This window comes from Oncorhynchus keta, chromosome 5, assembly GCF_023373465.1.
Source record: "Oncorhynchus keta strain PuntledgeMale-10-30-2019 chromosome 5, Oket_V2, whole genome shotgun sequence".
NCBI classification, from domain to species: Eukaryota; Metazoa; Chordata; class Actinopteri; order Salmoniformes; family Salmonidae; genus Oncorhynchus; species Oncorhynchus keta.
Window position 1 is genome coordinate 31,881,196 of NC_068425.1, and position 19,715 is coordinate 31,900,910.

Below are 19,715 nucleotides of genomic sequence, written 5' to 3' on the forward strand. Positions count from 1 at the left end.
GAATTGACAGAGTGTTTCATTTTAATTGGGAATTAAAACAGAGGAATTAAATTCCTTTAATACAGGGCCACGGTGTTTCTTGGTGGTCTTAAACAAATCTACTTTGAAACAGAAGTATATACATCACACACGGTTATGGGCTTAAAAAAAGAAGACACCTGTACCATGTCACATATAGAGTTTAAATTTATTCAATTTTGCATCTCAAGTTTACACTTTATATACATCATAGATGACTGAAATATAACCAAATCATCTTTAAATAGAACACCGGATATAGTGTTTAAAATTATGAAATTAGAAAAAATATTTACATTCTTCCAATAAGGGTGCTTTTGGTTGTTTGACTGCAGGAAAGGGTTATAAATGTCAAATGCATTGCCAGATGCAGATGACTAGGTGAAATACATTGAAAAGGTAAAACAAAAGAAACAATGTCTCAAAATATTGGAGTCTTTATTCTTATGGAATATTTAAATGATTCGACTGCAGATATCCAAGGTGGCCATCTGCATTGTCTCCGGTGTACTGCAGATATCATACTCTCTTCCTCTGTTCACAGCTGTGAGTTCATTCATCATGCAAAGGCTCTGTTCTGACCTCTAGTGGAGTCTAATAGATCCTCAGGGTCCATTGTGTGAGGTTCACCATCTCAACATGCCTGACGACACAAGGTAACTGAAATCTTCAGCTGTTCTGTTTGCTACGTACTTCAGTCAGACGGACACAGTTGAAGTCAAAATTTGGTCATCAGCAATTGGATAATCTCTAACCAATCAGAGTATCAAAGCCAATGAAGAATTTTAAAAGCGCCTTTGAGGGCTTCCACCATTTTAATGTAATCAACTGGATGGGACTTCCAACATTTATTGGCTGATCCCTCCTGGTGGCCATGTTGGAATCATGTCCAACCGGGTCATCAGGAGGGATCAGCCAAACTGAAGAAGAAAATGAACTACTTGAAAATGAAGATAGCCTAAATGGTGCTGCACATGCTGTCACAGACGCTATGTCACAGATAAAAGGATGAGTCCTCTATCAATACGCTTTACCCACGTGTGTATTGGCTCTGGCCCAACCCATCAGTTTCTGGGACCAATCAGAGTGGTTAGAATGTGTTTGTATTGTCAGGAATTGTACTCCGATCCAGACTCAGAAGACACTAACATCTGTGGGCGTGGCATAGCGTTTGGCCGGATCAAGGAGTTTGGTTAGCCAGGCAACATCTCAACTACTGCCTGAAACCAAAATACACTCTTAAAGAAAGTATGAATGGGTCAATGTACATTGTAAAAAACAGATTTACTTCTGAAAATATCTGCCTTACGTTTATGGTAATGGAACTGTGTGATCATAATGTTTGTTTTATTTTAAAACACCAAGGCAAAGACTATGCTTAGACAGGCAGCCCAATTCTGATCTTTTCACATCAGATCTTTTTCGTTAAAAAAACAATTAGTGAAGGGAAAAAAACATCAGAATTTGGGGTGCCTGTCTAAACGCAGCCAAAGTGACACAAAGTCTTAGTTGAGATGTGTTACCTGAACACAGTGCTGTAGATGACTGGGTCATCCTGGGCCTGTTTCCCCCTAGGAGTGGGTCTACAAACAGGAACACAGTCATTATCATGGTTGTGGAATTCTATTGTTGTTATCATTATCTTTTACATTATAATTGTTCTTATTCAAATCATTGTTGATAAAGACTGGTGTATACTAGGTCTAAAAACATGGCTGTAGACCATTAGAATATGAAGAATTGTCGTTGGCAAAAACTACATTCCCTTTATACGCAGGCCTGTCATTGTCCTTGTTGCAGAGAGGATATAACAGGTTGGTACCTGGATACTACACTGTAGAGGTCCTCCTTGGCTTGTTGGTCCCTGAACATGTGGAAACAGAAACACACATTGTTATTGGTTATCACAAAAAAATCAAAATAAAATGTTCATATTAAGTGTATTTCTTTAAAGTAGCTTTCTTACCATATAGAGCTGTAGATGGCCGTAGTTTCCTCGTTCTGCTGTTCTCTAACAGAGGACGTGAACACAAACACAGTGCAGTTGGTTAAGGTAACATCACCCATTGATTTGTGTATTGTTTAATCAATTATCACTTTACTTACATGTTTGCCCTTTGCTTGGTGTTGATGTGCACTGTTGTATAGCTGACATCTTCCTGTTGCGATGGTTCCTCCTCTCTCCACTCTTCTGTCAGACTACAGTCTGATGTGAGACTGGTTACATGCACTTCTGTGGTCTAGACACAGTGAGATAGAGAAAATACTTGCAGTGAACAGCAGAACTTTCTGCACAATAGTTAAAAAATATTTGGGCAAAACAAAGTTCAGCTACGATATTTCCACTTCCTTATTGTAAATGATCACACTTTCACATCAATTTCCTCTGTGAATCTGCCAGTACACTTGCTCCTACCCACACACAGACATATACAATTACAGTCTATACTGGTTGCAGGATTTTCTGCTTGTTTCTCTCTCACCACGAACATTGTGGGTGTTTTTGTGGTGAAGACTCTAGGCATGCTGATGGCTGTAGCATAAATAGTGACTGCCTGCATTTTGTTCTGTACATGTGGCACATAGCTGTGGCACACTGTGCTGCAACTGCATTGGGTTCAAACATTGACCCTGCATGACTATTATCACAATTAGTTTGAGGATAAGGATGTAAGAATTATTGTTTGGTTGCAACACAAAAGCACAAATATGACATACGTGCATAGCCCAAAACAAATAGCTGGTAACAAATAGCTGGTAACAAATGGCTGGTAACAAATAGCTGGGAACACATGGCTGGGAACAAATAGCTGGGAACAAATAGCTGGGAACAAATAGCTGGTTGGGAACAAATAGCTGGGAACAAATAGCCGGGAACAAATAGTTGGGAACAAATAGCTGGGAACAAATAGTTGGGAACAAATAGCTGGGAACAAATAGCCGGGAACAAATAGTTGGGAACAAATAGCTGAAACACATAGTTGGGAACAAATAGCTGGGAAAAAATAGCTGAAACACATAGCTGGGAACAAATAGCCGGGAACAAATAGCTGGGAACAAATAGCTGGGAACAAATATTTTGAAACAAATAGCTGGTAACAAATAGCTGGGAACAAATTACTGAAACACATAGCTGGAAACAAATAGTTGGGAACAAATAGCTGGGAACAAATAGTTGGGAACAAATAGCTGGGAACAAATAGCTGGGAACAAATAGCCGGGAACAAATAGTTGGGAACAAATAGCTGAAACACATAGTTGGGAACAAATAGCCGGGAACAAATAGCTGAAACACATAGTTGGGAACAAATAGCTGGGAACAAATAGCTGGGAACAAATAGCTGAAACAAATAGCTGGGAACAAATAGCTGGGAACAAATAGCTGAAACAAATAGCTGGGAACAAATAGCTGGGAACAAATAGCTGGGAACAAATAGCCGGGAACAAATAGCTGGGAACAAATAGTTGGGAACAAATAGCTGGGAACAAATAGCTGGGAACAAATAGTTGGGAACAAATAGCTGGGAACAAATAGCTGGGAACAAATAGCCGGGAACAAATAGCTGGGAACAAATAGCTGGGAACAAATAGTTGGGAACAAATAGCTGGGAACAAATAGCTGGGAACAAATAACTGAAACACATAGCTGGGAACAAATAGTTGGGAAGAAATAGCTGGGAACAAATAGCCGGGAACAAATAGCTGGGAACAAATAGCTGGGAACAAATAGCTAAAACACATAGTTGGGAACAAATAGCCGGGAACAAATAGTTGGGAACAAATAGCCGGGAACAAATAGTTGGGAACAAATAGCTGAAACACATAGTTGGGAACAAATAGCCGGGAACAAATAGCTGAAACACATAGCTGGGAAAAAAATAGCTGAAACACAGTGCTGGGAACAAATAGCCGGGAACAAATAGCTGAAACACATAGTTGGGAACAAATAGCCGGGAACAAATAGCTGAAACACATAGTTGGGAACAAATAGCCGGAACAAATAGTTGAAACACATAGCTGGGAACAAATAGCCGGGAACAAATAGCTGAAACACATAGTTGGGAACAAATAGCCGGGAACAAATAGCTGGGAACAAATAGCTGGGAACAAATAGCTGGGAACAAATAGCTGAAACAAATAGTTGGGAACAAATAGCTGGGAACAAATAGTTGGGAACAAATAGCTGGGAACAAATAGCTGGGAACAAATAGTTGGGAACAAATAGCTGAAACACATAGTTGGGAACAAATAGCTGGGAACAAATAGCTGAAACACATAGCTGGGAACAAATAGCTGAAACACATAGTTGGGAACAAATAGTTGGGAACAAATAGCTGAAACACATAGTTGGGAACAAATAGCTGGGAACAAATAGTTGGGAACAAAAGCTGGGAACAAATAGTTGGGAACAAATAGCCGGGAACAAATTGCTGAAACACATAGCTGGGAAAAAATAGCTGAAACACATAGTTGGGAACAAATAGCTGGGAACAAATTGCTGAAACACATAGTTGGGAACAAATAGCTGAAACACATAGTTGAGAACAAATAGCTGAAACAATAGCTGGAACACATAGTTGGGAACAAATAGTTGGGAACAAATAGCTGGGAACAAATAGCTGGGAACACATAGCTGGTAACAAATAGTTGGGAACAAATAGTTGGGAACACATAGTTGGGAACAAATAGCTGGGAACACATAGCTGGAACACATAGTTGGGAACAAATGGTTTAAAACATATTGTCACCTGTCTGTTCTCTTCTGTGTGTGGTGTTGGTGCTGTAGTCTTTTTCCTGAGGACACAGACATAGGCAGCATGATTTTGACTCATTTAGAATGCATCGTAAATCAGCTAAAAATATTATTTTGAGGAAATAGTAGGTAAAACGTACCTGTGAGCAACAAGATGCCAAGCAACCATAGGCACAATGACAATCATTGGCACAACAGCAAGAACTGCAATAAGTATTGTGAGTGTCACAGCTACCATCCCCTTTGCATGATCTGCATATGAACACAAAAGCATTATCATTTAAAATACATTTAAATAATTTAGCAGACACTCTTGTCCAAAGTGACTTCCAATCAGTGCATTCATCTTAAGATATCTAGGTGAGACAACCACATATCACAGTCATAGTAAACACATTTTTCCTCAATAAAAGAAAAGTCAGTGCTATTAGGAAAAGACAAGTGCATTTGTTTTTGCATTTAAGTTGTTCAGATTTCTGATTGTTGGAATTGTTACTCTTTGTAACCCGTTGTGGTTACAAAATGTTATTGTACTTACCTTTGACTTTCAGTGATAGAATAGTGGAATTCTGTCTTCCATGCTCATTGCTGACGACACAGAAGTATTTCCCACTATTACCAGTGAGAGTAACATTAAACTGTAGCTCAGCCTGATATACCATTTCCAGACAACTGTCTCCATCTATTTTAAACCAAGTGTAGTTCAATGTTGGGTTAGCATTGCTGCTGCAGGTCAAAGTAACATCACTACCCTCCAAAACTTCAGACGACGGCCAAACTGAGACTGAGGTATTCCTAGGGCCATCTGAAAGAGATCAGACTACATCATCAGGTGTTCTTCCATCAGTGACTTTTTAGAAAACAGTGTTACTTTCCTTTACTCACATTCAACATTGACCCTGATAACCCCAGAAAGTGGTCTGTTGTAATGCTTTGGCGAACATGAGTAGTTTCCAGAGTCTTGAAAGGATATGTCACGGAGGTAAAGAGTTGAGGACTCCTCTTGCAGGGGTTTTCTGTTCTTGAACCACATAACTGCAGATGAACAGTTGTACGTACAGGTCAGATTCACACAATCCCCTTCTTTTATTGGTTTGTGTACTTTGGGTGTTGTCATCAAAATGAACAACTCTAAAAGTGGAGAAAAAAACAACTGTAAATGTCCTAATCTATTGACAATGCAATGGTGACCTAAGAACATTTCACTTTTGAAGCAAAGGATGGAAAACAGACTTACCAGAAACATTCACGTTTGTAGCGTTCTTTCCCGTCCAGTTGCCGTTGTTAGTTTCAAATCTGAATGCATATTCTCCACTGTCGCTCTGCTCTACTTGGTGGATTTGCAAAGAACAATTATGAACTTTGTTACCAACGTACTCAAATTTGGTGCCGGTATGAGTTCTATTATTACTCTCAGTGATGAAAGGGCCATCAAAAAACTGTTTCCTCCCTTGACTCCACATGACTTTTTCCACTGTTAGGTTCTTGTTATCAAGCTTCTCAGGATAGTGAAATGTGCATGAAATGACAACAGAAGAGCCTCTTACTGCACAGATCTCTTTCGGTTGATATGCCACAAGCCAGTCGGTGCACAAAACCCCTGAAACAAAGATCTATGTTTTTTTTATTTACACTCCCCTATGTATTTATGGCATCTTGCCAAATTATTCATACTCCTTGAATTGCTTCAAAAAAAATTGTGCTACAAAGTGGGATGAAAATTGAGTTAATTGTCACATTTTGGTCAACAATATACTCAAAGAAATGGAAGAAAAATTCTATAATTTTTTAAAGATGAATAAAAATGTCATAACTAAAATATAATTGTTGCATAAGTATTCCGCCCCTTTGTTTAAGTTCAGATTGAGTCAAATTTGGCTAAACAAATCACGTAATAAGTTACATGGACTCACTCTGAGTGAAAAAATAGGGGTTGACATGATTTTTGAATGACAAACCCTTGCTCTGTCCCAATGCATACAACATCTGTAAGGTCCCTCAGTCAAGTGTTGAATTTCAAGCACAGATTCAACTACAAAGACCAAGGAGCTTCTGGAAAGCCTCATAAAGAATGGCAGTGATTGGTAACAATAAATCAGACATTGAATATATCTTTAAGCATGGTCAAGTTAATCATTATGCTGTGGATGATGTAATAAACCACCCAGACACAACAAAGATAGAGTCATCCTTCTGAACTGAGCTGCAGGACAGGAAGGAAACTTTTCAGGGATGTTACCATGAGGCCATTTTTTATTTATTTTTTATTTTACCTTTATTAGGCAAGTCGGTTAAGAACAAGTTCTTATTTTCAATGACGACCTAAGAACAGTGGGTTAACTGCCTGTTTAGGGCAGAACGACAGAACAACAGCTCGGGGATTTGACCTTCCGATTACTAGTCCAACGCTCTAACCACTAGGCTACCCTGCCGCCCCATTGGTGACAGTTACAGAACTTGCAGAATTAGGAAAATAATCATTGGCTAATATTTCACAATCCAGGTGGCTAAAGCTCTGAGAGACTTACCCAAGAAGACACATAGTTGTAATTGCTGTCAAAGGTGTTTATAACATGTATTGACTCAAGGAGATTAACACTTATATGAATAAAATAAATTCCACTTTGACATTACATGTTATTTTGTTTAGATTGTTGACAAAAAAAGGTTCAATAAAATAAATGTTAATCCTGCTTTGTAATACCAATCCAAGGGGTATGAATACTTTTTCAAGGCAATAAAATAAATGTTAATCCTGCTTTGTAATACCAATCCAAGGGGTATGAATACTTTTTCAAGGCAATAAAATAAATGTTAATCCTGATTTGTAGTACCAATCCAAGGGGTATGAATACTTTTTCAAGGCAATAAAATAAATGTTAATCCTGATTTGTAGTACCAATCCAAGGGTATGAAGTACCAATCTACTACTTTTTCAAGGCAATAAAATAAATGTTAATCCTGATTTGTAGTACCAATCCAAGGGGTATGAATACTTTTTCAAGGCAATAAAATAAATGTTAATCCTGATTTGTAATACCAATCCAAGGGGTATGAATACTTTTTCAAGGCAATAAAATAAATGTTAATCCTGCTTTGTAATACCAATCCAAGGGGTATGAATACTTTTTCAAGGCAATAAAATAAATGTTAATCCTGCTTTGTAATACCAATCCAAGGGGTATGAATACTTTTTCAAGGCAATAAAATAAATGTTAATCCTGCTTTGTAATACCAATCCAAGGGGTATGAATACTTTTTCAAGGCAATAAAATAAATGTTAATCCTGCTTTGTAATACCAATCCAAGGGGTATGAATACTTTTTCAAGGCAATAAAATAAATGTTAATCCTGCTTTGTAATACCAATCCAAGGGGTATGAATACTTTTTCAAGGCAATAAAATAAATGTTAATCCTGATTTGTAGTACCAATCCAAGGGGTATGAATACTTTTTCAAGGCACTGTATTTAGACAGTGAAGCTCTATACCAGCATTTGGGTCTGAGATCAAATGTTTTATGTGAGGTGACAATACAGAATGTCGCCTTTTATTTGAAGGTATTTTCATATATATATTTTACCATTTAGAAATGAATGCACTTCATGTATCTAGTCCCCCATTTTAAGGTGTCAAGTATTTGGACAAATGAACTTATAGTGCAATATTGTAGAATTTTGTAGTCACTTTTTCTTATCTACACTTTTATTGTAAATAAGAATAGACTATGTTTCTGAACACTTCTACATAAATGTGGATACTACCATGATTATGGATAGTCCTGAATGAATTGTGAATAATGATGAGTGAGAAAGTTAAGTGCACAAATATCATACCCCCAAGACATGCTAACCCTTACAATAACCGGGAAGGTTAGCATTTTTGGAGTGGTATGATATTTATGTGTCTGTAACTGTCTCACTCATCATTATTCACGATTCTTTCAGGACTAACCGTAATCCTGGTAGCATCCACATTAATGTAGATGTGTTTAGAAACATATTCTATTCTTATTTACAATACAAGTGACTCCAACATGACACAATACATTGTATACCACTAATTATACATGATACATATAATAAATGACTTCCTAGTGTTATTTGTTATTTCCTTCGTCGTTCTTACCTGGCAAAATGAGTAGAGCCAGAGCTATTTCCATACAGATGGGTTGTGTCAGCCCAACACTCATCTCTGTAGCCAAACAGCAATCTCTCTAAGGTCCTTCACTTGAGTCAGAGTTCTTAATATAGCAGTCAGAAATGCAGAGTGAACCTCAGTCATCTAGTTTAAAACACAGACGTTTTGTGTCAATTCATTTTGGGGCTTGGAGTTACTCATCAGAAGCTGCGCTGCAAAAACTGTCTTTGCAAGTGTCATCAAAAGACAAAACGTCTGCGTGTATCAGCAAGCTAATGAGCTGAGTGAGAGTCCTGTTGACATCAGAGACACTCTCCGCAACCAAATCAGGTCATTTTACCACAGGCACAACGTACCACCGACAGTGCCTTCGGAAAGTATTCATACCCCTGGACTTCTTACACATTTTGTTTTGTTACAGCTTGAATTCAAAATGGATTAAATTAGATTGTTTAGTCAACCATCTACACACAATAACCTATAATGACAAAGTGAAAACATTTATTTAGAAATTGTTGCTAATTTATTGTAAAGTAAATACAGAAATGTCTAATTAACATAAGTATGCACACCCCATAGTCAATACATGTTAGAATCACCTACAGCTGTGAGTCTTTCTGGTAAGTCTCTAAGAGTTTTGCACACCTGAATTGCACAATATTTGCACATTATTCTTTTAAAAATTCTTCAAGCTCTGTCAAGCTGGTTGTTGATCATTGCTAGACAGCAGTTTTCAAGTCTTGTCACAGATTTTCAAGCCGAGTTAAGTCAAAACTGTAGCTAGGCCACTCAGGAACATTCAATGTTGTCTTGGTAAGCAATAATGGTGTATCTTTGGCCTTGTGTTTAGGTTGTTGTCCTGCTGAAAGGTGAATTTGTCTCCCAGTGTCTGTTGGAAAGCAGACTGAACCAGGTTTTCCTCTAGGATTTTGCCTATTCTGGTTCTTTTTATCCTAACAAAATCCCTAGTCCTTGCCGATGACAAACATATCCATAACATGATGCAGCTACCACCATGCTTGAATATGAAGAGTGGTACTCAGTGATGTGTTGTATTGGATTTGTCCCAAACATAACATTTTGTATGCAGGACATAAAGTTAATTTCTTCGGCACATTTGTTGCAGTTGTACTTTACTGCCTTATTGCAAACGGGATGCATGATTTGGAATATTTGTATTATGTACAGACTTCCTTCTTTTCACTCTGTCATTTATGTTAGTATTGTGGAGGAAGTACAATGCTGTTGATCCATCCTCAGTTTCCTCCGATCACAGCCATTGAACTCTGTAACTTTTATTTAGGAAGGACACCTGTATCTTTGTAGTGACTGGGTGTATTGATACACCATCCACAGTGTAATTAATAACTTCACCATGCTCAAAGGGATATTCAATGTCTACTTATTTTTTGTCTTATGTGCCCTTCTCTGGGGGGCATTGGAAAACCTTGCTGGTCTTTGTGGTTGAATCTGTTTGAAATTCACTGCTCAACTAAGGGACCTTACAATTATCTGTATGTGTGGGGTATAGTGTGGGGTACAGTCATAAAATAAATAACGTTAAACATTATTATTGCAGAGTGAGAACATGCAACAGAAGACATTTTTTTACTCCTGAATTTATTTAGGCTTGCCATACCAAAGGAGTTGAATACTTATTGAAACAAGACATTTGAGCTTTTTATTTGTAATTAGTTTGTAATTAACTTTGACATGATGAGGTATTGTGTGTAGGCTAGTGACACAAAACCTCAGTCAATTTAACACAACAAAATGTGGAAAAAGTCAAGTGGTGTGAATACTTTCTGAATGTACTGTAAGTCATTTCCACTGATACTATATGTTAGCCATGAACAGAGACCTGTTGAGGGTGTTGACCCAGATTATACCCTCAGCTCAGTGCAAAAAAAGTAGGCCTGCCAATCACAACTTCTGCTGTGGTCCAGACCAAATAAGGAGAATATTGTTACACTGAAGTGATTGTGTGTGTGATGTTGTACATTGTCCACATGGTGGCAGACTACTGTGTATGACTCACATTTCCAGAAGTAAATTATTCCCAAATATATGCGTTATTCCACACAGAAGATGTATAGAATAAACCAACTATATGAACATGCACCTTACATTTGTGAAACCTAAAATTAATAGACAAAACAGAGAATAGTTTATACTACAATTGAAAAAACTCAAACTGAGAAATCTAGTTTTTTTTAAGGTTTACTGTAGGCTAGGTAGGCTATATGCTAAACTTCACAGTGGGTTTCCAATAAAATAAAAACACAACATTAATAAAAACACTGCTCAAAAAAATAAAGGGAACACTTAAACAACACAATGTAACTAAGTCAATCACCCTTCTGTGAAATCAAACTGTCCTCTTAGGAAGCAACACTGATTGACAATAAATTTCACATGCTGTTGTGCAAATGGAATAGACAACAGGTGGAAATTATAGGCATTTAGCAAGACACCCCCAATAAAGGAGTGGTTCTGCAGGTGGGGACCACAGACCACTTCTCAGTTCCTATGCTTCCTGGCTGATGTTTTGGTCACTTTTGAATGCTGGCGGTGCTTTCACTCTAGTGGTAGCATGAGACGGAGTCTACAACCCACACAAGTGGCTCAGGTAGTGCAGCTCATCCAGGATGGCACATCAATGCGAGATGTGGCAAGAAGGTTTGCTGTGTCTGTCAGCGTAGTGTCCAGAGCATGGAGGCTCTACCAGGAGACAGGCCAGTACATCAGGAGACGTGGAGGCGGCCGTAGGAGGGTAACAACCCAGCAGCAGGACCACTACCTCGGCCTTTGTGCAAGGAGGAGCACTGCCAGAGCCCTGCAAAATGACCTCCAGCAGGCCACAAATGTGCATGTGTCTGCTCAAACGGTCAGAAACAGACTCCATGGGGGTGGTATGAGGGCCCGACGTCCACAGGTGGGGGTTGTGCTTACAGCCCAACACCATGCAGGACGTTTGGCATTTGCCAGAGAACACCAAGATTGGCAAATTCGCCACTGGGGCCCTGTGCTCTTCACAGATGAAAGCAGGTTCACACTGAGCACATGTGACAGACGTGACAGTCTGGAGACGCCCGTTCCCCAGACCTGAATGCAATTGAGCACATCTGGGACATCATGTCTCGCTCCATCTACCAATGCCACGTTGCACCACAGACTGTCCAGGAGTTGGCGGATGCTTTAGTCCAGGTCTGGGAGGAGATCCCTCAGGAGACCATACGCCACCTCATCAGGAGCATGCCCAGGCGTTGTAGGGAGGTCATACAGGCACATGGAGGCCACACACACTACTGAGCCTCATTTTGACTTGTTTTAAGGACATTACATCAAAGTTGGATCAGTCTGTAGTGTGGTTTTCCACTTTAATTTTGAGTGTGACTCCAAATCCAGACCTCCATGGGTTGATCAATTTGATTTCCATTGATAAACGTTGTGATTTTGTTGTCAGCACATTCAACTATGTAAAGAAAAAAAGTATTTAATAAGAATATTTCATTCATTCAGATCTAGGATGTGTTATTTTAGTGTTCCCTTTATTTTTTTGAGCAGCATTGTGAATTGTAAACCTTGTAAATCGTCAGAAAATTAAAGTGGTTAAAGTGTTTTGATGTGTGCAGAACCTGACGTTATTACTCTTCAGCAGTTTTATAAACAAATAGATTCGCTTAATCTAAATTAAACGTCAGATCATGTCTGACACCATACCCCCCTTCAGACTCCACAAGCCTACGTCCCTGGCTCTCCAACGCGTAAAACGGATCAATCCACACAAGATTCTATCAAGCGGAATATGAATCACCCACTCTTTCGTAGCCTAGTTGACGAAATTTAAATACGATCACGAGGTCACTATATAAGAGAGGACAGTAAGAAAAAAACATATACCAAGTTGTCATTGGGGTGAAAGGAGCGCAAGAACGAGAACTTCACACAGTATTCGACATGGAGAGGTCCGTTAAACTTGCTTTAGTAATTGTAGCTATTTCCATGCTGGTTTCTTGCAACCCAACCGAAGCATGGTACAAGCAGGTTTCTGGCCCCAGCTACTACTCGGTGGGCAGAGCATCGGGTTTGCTGTCCGGGATCCGGAGATCACCATATGTTAGGAGGTCCGAGACCGATTCGGTGGCGGACAGCAGAGAGTCTACGGTGAACAGCATCCTCTCGGAACCGAGCAGTCGACTGAATTCGGTCCTTAAATCTATGGTAAGAGGCTATATTTGATATTACTTATGTCCAATTGAGCAATGCGCATTGGAAACAGGCACTTCCTGTGGTGCGTAAAAGTGCTTAAAGGTGCGTAAAAGTTAATTGCTCAGGCCACAAGAATAATCAAAAGTAGTGCAATTATGTTTTTTTTTGGTAGACTACTATTATATTTCAAACAGTTTTGACACCCTGAAACTGGATCATCATGAAGGAGCTGTCCATTCAGCACCAGCGCACCACCAAGTAGCCTACAGCCTCATTATACAGTCAAGTTTGGACTAGATTAGAAAAGGACATATTATAATCAGTTTAAAGTCATTGTGTTTTCAAAATTCACATTTTGGGGAAATTAATCTCAAACAGCCACAGGTCTTGAACATCAACGAACTTTCTCGTTAATGTTGCATTATGTTGTTTAAAATGTCTTGTTTTTTTCCAGGCTATTTGTATCAAAGATATCACACCGAATCTGCAGAGCTGCGAACTTGTTCAGGATGGCTCAAGGTTATTTCAATGTAAAGCAGACGTGTTCGTATCGCTCGACTCATTGGACTGTGTGGAAGCATGATCAGCACCGCGAACGTGGATGGACTGATAATGTTCGATGGAACCGAATGTTTCTTATTTTCACATATGGCACAAATGTTGTGTGAATGTCTGTTTTAGCATACTGCCATGCACAGTCTGACTACTACTTCCCCTAACGGGTAATAGCCAATTTGTCTGTTAAATCATATTATGTAATGCATAGCAATGTACATATGTATTAATTTCTTTGTTTAATGAATAAATACATCTTATATTGCACTCAAATTATTTTGCCCTATAGGTCAAAATTCATCCTGCTTCACACATTTGTACAATTCTCACCCAGACACCTATTTGTATGTAAATGTTTTAAGACACATTTTAGACAACTCAAATAGGTCATAATGCAAACCACTCAAGCTTGTCATACATCTGCCGCTATCTTAAAATAATTCTCAAAGACCAGAAGGCCTGTACATTATTTTATTGAATTAAAAACACATGTCAACACCAACATGATTTTGGAAAAAAATTCCAAATGAGGAATGTCCATCCATATTAGTAAATATTACCTGTTAAATTATATTTTAAAAAATATCCACCAATAAAATCAATCTAGAAAGTCTTATAGCAACGAGACCGCCTCCAAGTTCTCCTTGACGATGGTGTCCATGACGACGTGGAAGACCACCCGTACGTTGTGAGTGTCCGTGGCGGTGGTGTAGTGGTGGAAGACAAGGTTGTTGGGGGTCCTGTTGCATGCCACAAACATGGCAGTGATGTGACGCGAGGCAGCATCCACATCCCAGTCGGCTCCTGTATAAGGGGACGTAGCAGAGAAGTCCCCTCAGTTGAGTGACATATACCCAATTGAGTTAACTATACAAGTTGAATTTCAAGTTCAATCTCCCAAATGGCCCATGTTTAAGTGAATTTAGTTTTGTGCTGTGATCATTTGGCTAATGAAGGGGGCCTCAAAAAAATAAAAAGCTGGTGTTACAAATTCTCTGGCAAATATATTTTCTCAGTCCACCCCTGTCCATCTCTATAGGCTTGTAGCTTATTCCATATCATCATCATCAACTCCATCACTCGATTACAAAGACTGACTCTGGTACAAGAGTGCTGTAAGGAAACATGATTAGTAGCAATCATGCGTCAATGGGGTTTGCTGTCCTAAAAATGAAAAAACGGCGAGTGTCTGCTGAGCCTTGCTCCTAGATTTTTTTTAAACGTAAAGGACTCACAGTATTAGTTAGGTGTGTGCATGTTTCAAAATCATGGACAAATTTAAAGGTTTGAAAAAAATCCAGTGTCTGGAGATAAGTCTGATTTAGGAATGATGATCTGAAACTCAGTGATCAAGTGAAATTATGTTCCGTGGCAAGTTCACGCAAAATAACTTGGTTCTTATAGAGTGGAAAAACAGAGAGAGAACAACCCCTGCAGCTCAACTGAATCACCTCCATTTTAATTAACACACATCCAGTTCTGAGGGATGAGAGTGAAATATATAAGACTGTTACTGAGCCCTGAGGACCAGAGAGGCTGTGTATAAGTGAGGTGTTATCGGTCTGCCATGATAACCCCCCTGGCAAGACTTTCTGGCTCCTGAGTGGCTGTGTCTGAAATGGTGCCGTATAGACCTCTGGTCAGAAGTAGTGCACCATGTAGAGAATAGGGTGAACTTTAAACCCCAGCAATCGTCTTGTACCTTGATACTCCCATTGGGAATGCTATGAGTTGCCACAAGCCACCTGGGAGACACACCAAACATGTGGAAGAAGGTGCTCTGGTCAGATGAAACCAAAATTGAACTTTCTGGCAACAATGCAAAACGTTATGTTTGGCGTAAAAGCAACACCCTGAACACACCATCCCCACTGTCAAACATGGTGGTGGCAGCATCATGGTTTGGGCCTGCTTTTCTTCAGCAGGGACAGGGAAGATGGTTAGAATTGATGGGAAGATGGATGGAGACAAATACAGGACCATTCTGGAAGAAAACCTGATGGAGTCTGCAAAAGACCTGAGACTGGGACGGAGATTTGTCTTCCAACAAGACAATGATCCAAAACAAAGCAAAATCTACAATGGAATGGTTCAAAAATAAACATATCCAGGTGTTAGAATGGCCAAGTCAAAGTCCAGACCTGAATCCAATCGAGAATCTGTGGAAAGAACTGAAAACTGCTGTTCAAATGCTCTCCATCCAACCTCACTGAGCTCGAGCTGTTTTGCAAGGAGGAATGGGAAAAAATTTCAGTCTCTCGATGTGCAAAACTGATACATACCAAGCGACTTACAGCTGTAATCGAAGCAAAAGGTGGAGCTTCTTTTGGTCCTTCTGTAGCAAAGCATGGTGGAGCTACAAAGTAGAATTATGCACACATGACTGTAGGGGATAAAAGCGTCTGAAATGGCAATTTTTATTACAAAGTATTAACCTGAATTTTTGCAGTTTTTTGATTTTTTTTTAAAAGGTTTGAAATATACAATAAATGTCGTTCCACTTCATGATTGTGTCCCACTTGTTGATTCTTCACAAAAAAATACATTTTTATATCTTTATGTTTGAAGCCTGAAATGTGGCAAAAGGTCGCAAAGTTCAAGGGGGCCGAATACTTTCGCAAGGCACTGTATGTTGGAGGGGGATTCCCATAGAAAACACAGTAACACAGGAATGCCTGCAAAGGAGGGATTCTCCATATGGAGAAACCAGTCCCAGCTTTAAAATGACATGCAGCTTATAGCCTTTCTAAACACTATATAAATGTATAACGTATGTCATGCTCTATAAAGGGTTCATACAAGTGGCATAACTGTGACAACCACCAATGTCAAATATGCCATAACCCACTGTTAAATATTACAAACCTGTGCTTTATAAAAGGGTGGCATAAGCACAGCTTAATAAATCATTAAATTGAGGCTTCACAAAGCATTTAGAACCTTGTCATGCATCTTGGTAGAGCATTGCAATGTCAGGATAGTGGGTTTGGGGACCAGCCATATGGTAAAATGTATGCACGCATGACTAAGTCCCTTTGGATAAAAACGTCTCAATGGCAAAATTGGTATATTTCACGAAAACACTTCTAGGACGGCCCAACCGTTTTCCCTCTTTGGGTGCAAAGCCCATATTGACCTCGACATTCCGCAAAATGACAGGCTCTAAAGTCCTGTCATGCACAGAAAATGTTAGTAAAGCCTTTTAAAACCATTTCAAATTTGCCTAATTCTGATTTTTTTTTGTCTTTCCAAATTCCGCAATTTTTTCCTGGTTTTCCCCTTGTTTTTTTCCTCACACTTTAATATAAAACACTAAACTGCTTCAAACAATGCTAAAACCGAATCAGGGGGGAAATTTTGAGCTCTAAAATATAGAATCATAAAACCAGACATATACAGTGCCGTCAGAAAGTATTCAGACCCCTGACTTCCCACATTTTGGTCAGTTACATCTTTATTAAAAAATGTATTCAAGTGTTTTTTCCCCCTGATCAATACACACAGACAAACCAAAACAGGATTTTAGAAATGTTTGCCAACACTCCCACTGTCTGCCGACTTCTTTTCTCTTGTTTTATTTAATAGGATGTTGGTGGGCGGAGTTGAGGAGGGGGGGGGGGTGTTTTGGCACCTCTCAACACCCCTCATGATCACCATCTATGCACGCATCCACTCACACACATCCCATTGTTACTTGGATATAGATTACTTTATTTAATAAATATATGTTTGTTATTTTTGTCATGACTTTGGCCTGTTGGGGGAGGTTTATGACCCCAATAAATACCTTTCCCCCTCTACCGATGTGACTATTGAAAATCCCTTTGTTAACAGAGAGTCTGGGAAAATCAAATGGTGGGAAACTGAACCCTATTTGGGTAATCTAACCAGTTGAAAATATGTGTTGGTACTTAATGAATATGATAATATAACTATGATGTAAATAGTTATATTCATTTTTAAAAGAATGTGCAAACATTTCTAAACCTGTTTTGCCTTGTCATTATGGGGTGTTGTGTGTGGATTGATGAGGAATATATTTATTTAATCCAGTTTAGAATAAGGCTGTAACATAAAATGTGGAATAAGTCTACTTTCAAATGCACTGAATAGCCACCAGGATCCATATTGACAAATACAGTTGAAGTCGGAAGTTTACATACAGGTTGGAGTCATTAAAACTAATTTTTCAACCACTCCACAAATTTCTTGTTAATTAACAAACTATAGTTTTGGCAAGTCGGTTAGGACATCTACTTCGTGCATGACAAGTAATTTTTCCAACAATTGTATACAGACAGATTATTTCGCTGTGTCACATTTAAAGTGGGTCACACTAGGTTGACTGTGCCTTTAAACAGTGTGGAAAATTCCCCGAAATGTCATGGCTTTCGAAGCTTCGGACAGGCTAATTGACATCATTTGAGTCAATTGGAGGTGTACCTGTGGATGTATTTCAAGCCCTACCTTCAAACTCTGTGCCTCTTTGCTTGACATCATGGGAAAATCAAAAGAAATCAGCCAAGACCTCAAAAACACCTGAAGGTACCACGTTCATTTGTACAAACAATAGTATGCAAGTATAATCACCATGGGACCACGCAGCCGTCATAACGCTCAGAAAGGTGACGTGTTCTGTCTCCTAGAGATGAACATACTTTGGTGCGAAAAGTGCAAATTAATCCCAGAACAGCAAAGGACCTTGTGAAGATGCTGGAGGAAACGGGTACAAAAGCATCTATATCCACAGTAAAATGAGTCCTATATCGACATAACCTAGAAGGCCGCTCAGCAAGGAAGAAGCCACTGCTCCAAAACCGCCATAAAAAAAAGCCAGACTACGGTTTGCAACTGCACACGAGAACAGAGATCGTACTTTTTGGAGAAATGTCCTCTGGTCTGATGAAACAAAAATAGAACTGTTTGGCCATAATGACCCTCGTTATGTTTGGAGGAAAAAGGGGGAGGCTTGCAAGCCGAAGAACACCATCCCAACCGTGAAGCACAGGGGTGGCAGCATCATGTTGTGGGGGTGCTTTGCTGCAGGAGGGACTGGTGCACTTCACAAAATAGATGGCATCATGACGAAGAAAAAAAATCATGTGGATATATTGAAGCAAATTCTCAAGACATCAGCCAGGATGTTAAAGCTTGGTCGCAAATGGGTCTTCCAAATGGACAATGACCCCAAGTATACTTCCAAAGTTGTGGCAAAATGGCTTAAGGACAACAAAGTCAAGGTATTGGAGAGGCCATCACAAAGCCCTGACCTCAATCCCATAGAAAAAGTGTGCGCGAGAAAGGAGGCCTACAAACCTGACTCAGTTACACCAGCTCTGTCAGGAGGAATGGGCCAAAATTCACCCAACTTATTATGGGAAGCTTGTGGAAGGCTACCTGAAACGTTTGACCCAAGTTAAACAATTTAAAAGGCAATGCTACCAAATACTAATTGAGTGAATGTAAACTTCTGACCCACTGGGAATGTGATAAGAAAAAAAAAGCTGAAATAAATAATTCTCTATTGTTATTCTGACATTTCACATTCTTAAAATAAAGTGTTGATCCTAACTGACCTAAGACGGGGCATTTTTACCAGGATTAAATGTCAAGAATTGTGAATAACTGGGTTTAAATGTATTTGGCTAAAGTGTATGTAAACTTCAACTGTACCAGAAGAATACACACTTTATCTAAAAGCAATGGTGTTCACTAAATCATCTTAGGAATAAAACAGATTGATTATTTTAGGAATAATGCAAAAGGCATAATTTCTTTGACAAGTACAATTCCACGTTTTTGGTTTGACTGACTTGGACAACAGCAAAAACTCACTAGAATTGATACCAATATTATTATTTTACCTTTGTAACCAGGGAAGTAGAGTCGCAAATGCCTTCCTGAGTTTAAGATCTTCTCCTGGAAGAGGTCACTTTTGTTCATTAACAGAATCTGAAAAAGATTTGATGACAATACAAAAATATATAATTCTGATAGACTAGAGCTTCATTGCACAAGCATAAATGGCTAAATCAATG

General features: G+C 39.1%; 3 protein-coding genes across 9 annotated transcripts in view; 1 reads left to right on the forward strand and 2 right to left on the reverse strand.

The window, feature by feature from the left end:
• Positions 1-168: 168 nt before the first annotated feature.
• Positions 169-9,174, reverse strand: LOC118375807 (B-cell receptor CD22-like). 5 transcript variants are annotated; one of them, XM_052519608.1, is made up of 11 exons: positions 8,899-9,173; positions 6,009-6,098; positions 5,657-5,902; positions 5,310-5,576; positions 4,912-5,023; positions 4,767-4,812; positions 2,125-2,258; positions 1,985-2,029; positions 1,841-1,882; positions 1,542-1,601; positions 169-1,238 (listed from the first exon to the last, which is right to left on the reverse strand). In XM_052519608.1, exons 1-11 carry the CDS (start codon positions 8,960-8,962, stop codon positions 1,232-1,234), a joined length of 1,113 nt encoding a protein of 370 aa, XP_052375568.1. In that variant the 5' UTR covers positions 8,963-9,173; the 3' UTR covers positions 169-1,231. The 5 variants fall into 5 exon arrangements, 4 of the variants coding, with proteins under 4 accessions (XP_052375568.1, XP_052375567.1, XP_052375566.1 ...); XM_052519607.1 differs by having other exon boundaries at positions 6,009-6,267; positions 8,899-9,167; XM_052519606.1 differs by having other exon boundaries at positions 6,009-6,371; positions 8,899-9,167.
• Positions 9,175-12,687: 3,513 nt separating this feature from the next.
• On the forward strand, positions 12,688-14,251 carry LOC127930152 (neuropeptide B-like). Its single transcript, XM_052519621.1, has 2 exons — positions 12,688-13,134; positions 13,577-14,251. Exons 1-2 carry the CDS (start codon positions 12,871-12,873, stop codon positions 13,703-13,705), a joined length of 393 nt encoding a protein of 130 aa, XP_052375581.1. The 5' UTR covers positions 12,688-12,870; the 3' UTR covers positions 13,706-14,251.
• LOC118375808 (guanine nucleotide-binding protein G(o) subunit alpha-like) overlaps positions 14,135-19,715 on the reverse strand; it is a 36,488-nt gene continuing 30,907 nt past the window's right edge. For 2 of the 3 annotated variants that reach the window (XM_052519611.1, XM_052519613.1), the window contains 3 exons: positions 19,542-19,629; positions 18,994-19,074; positions 14,135-14,481 (listed from right to left, as the gene is read on the reverse strand). In XM_052519611.1, the coding sequence (XP_052375571.1) occupies positions 14,291-14,481; positions 18,994-19,074; positions 19,542-19,629 (360 nt within the window). In that variant the 3' untranslated portion in view covers positions 14,135-14,290. The remainder of the gene's footprint in view (positions 14,482-18,993; positions 19,075-19,541; positions 19,630-19,715) is intronic. The other variant, XM_052519612.1, reaches the window with a different exon arrangement.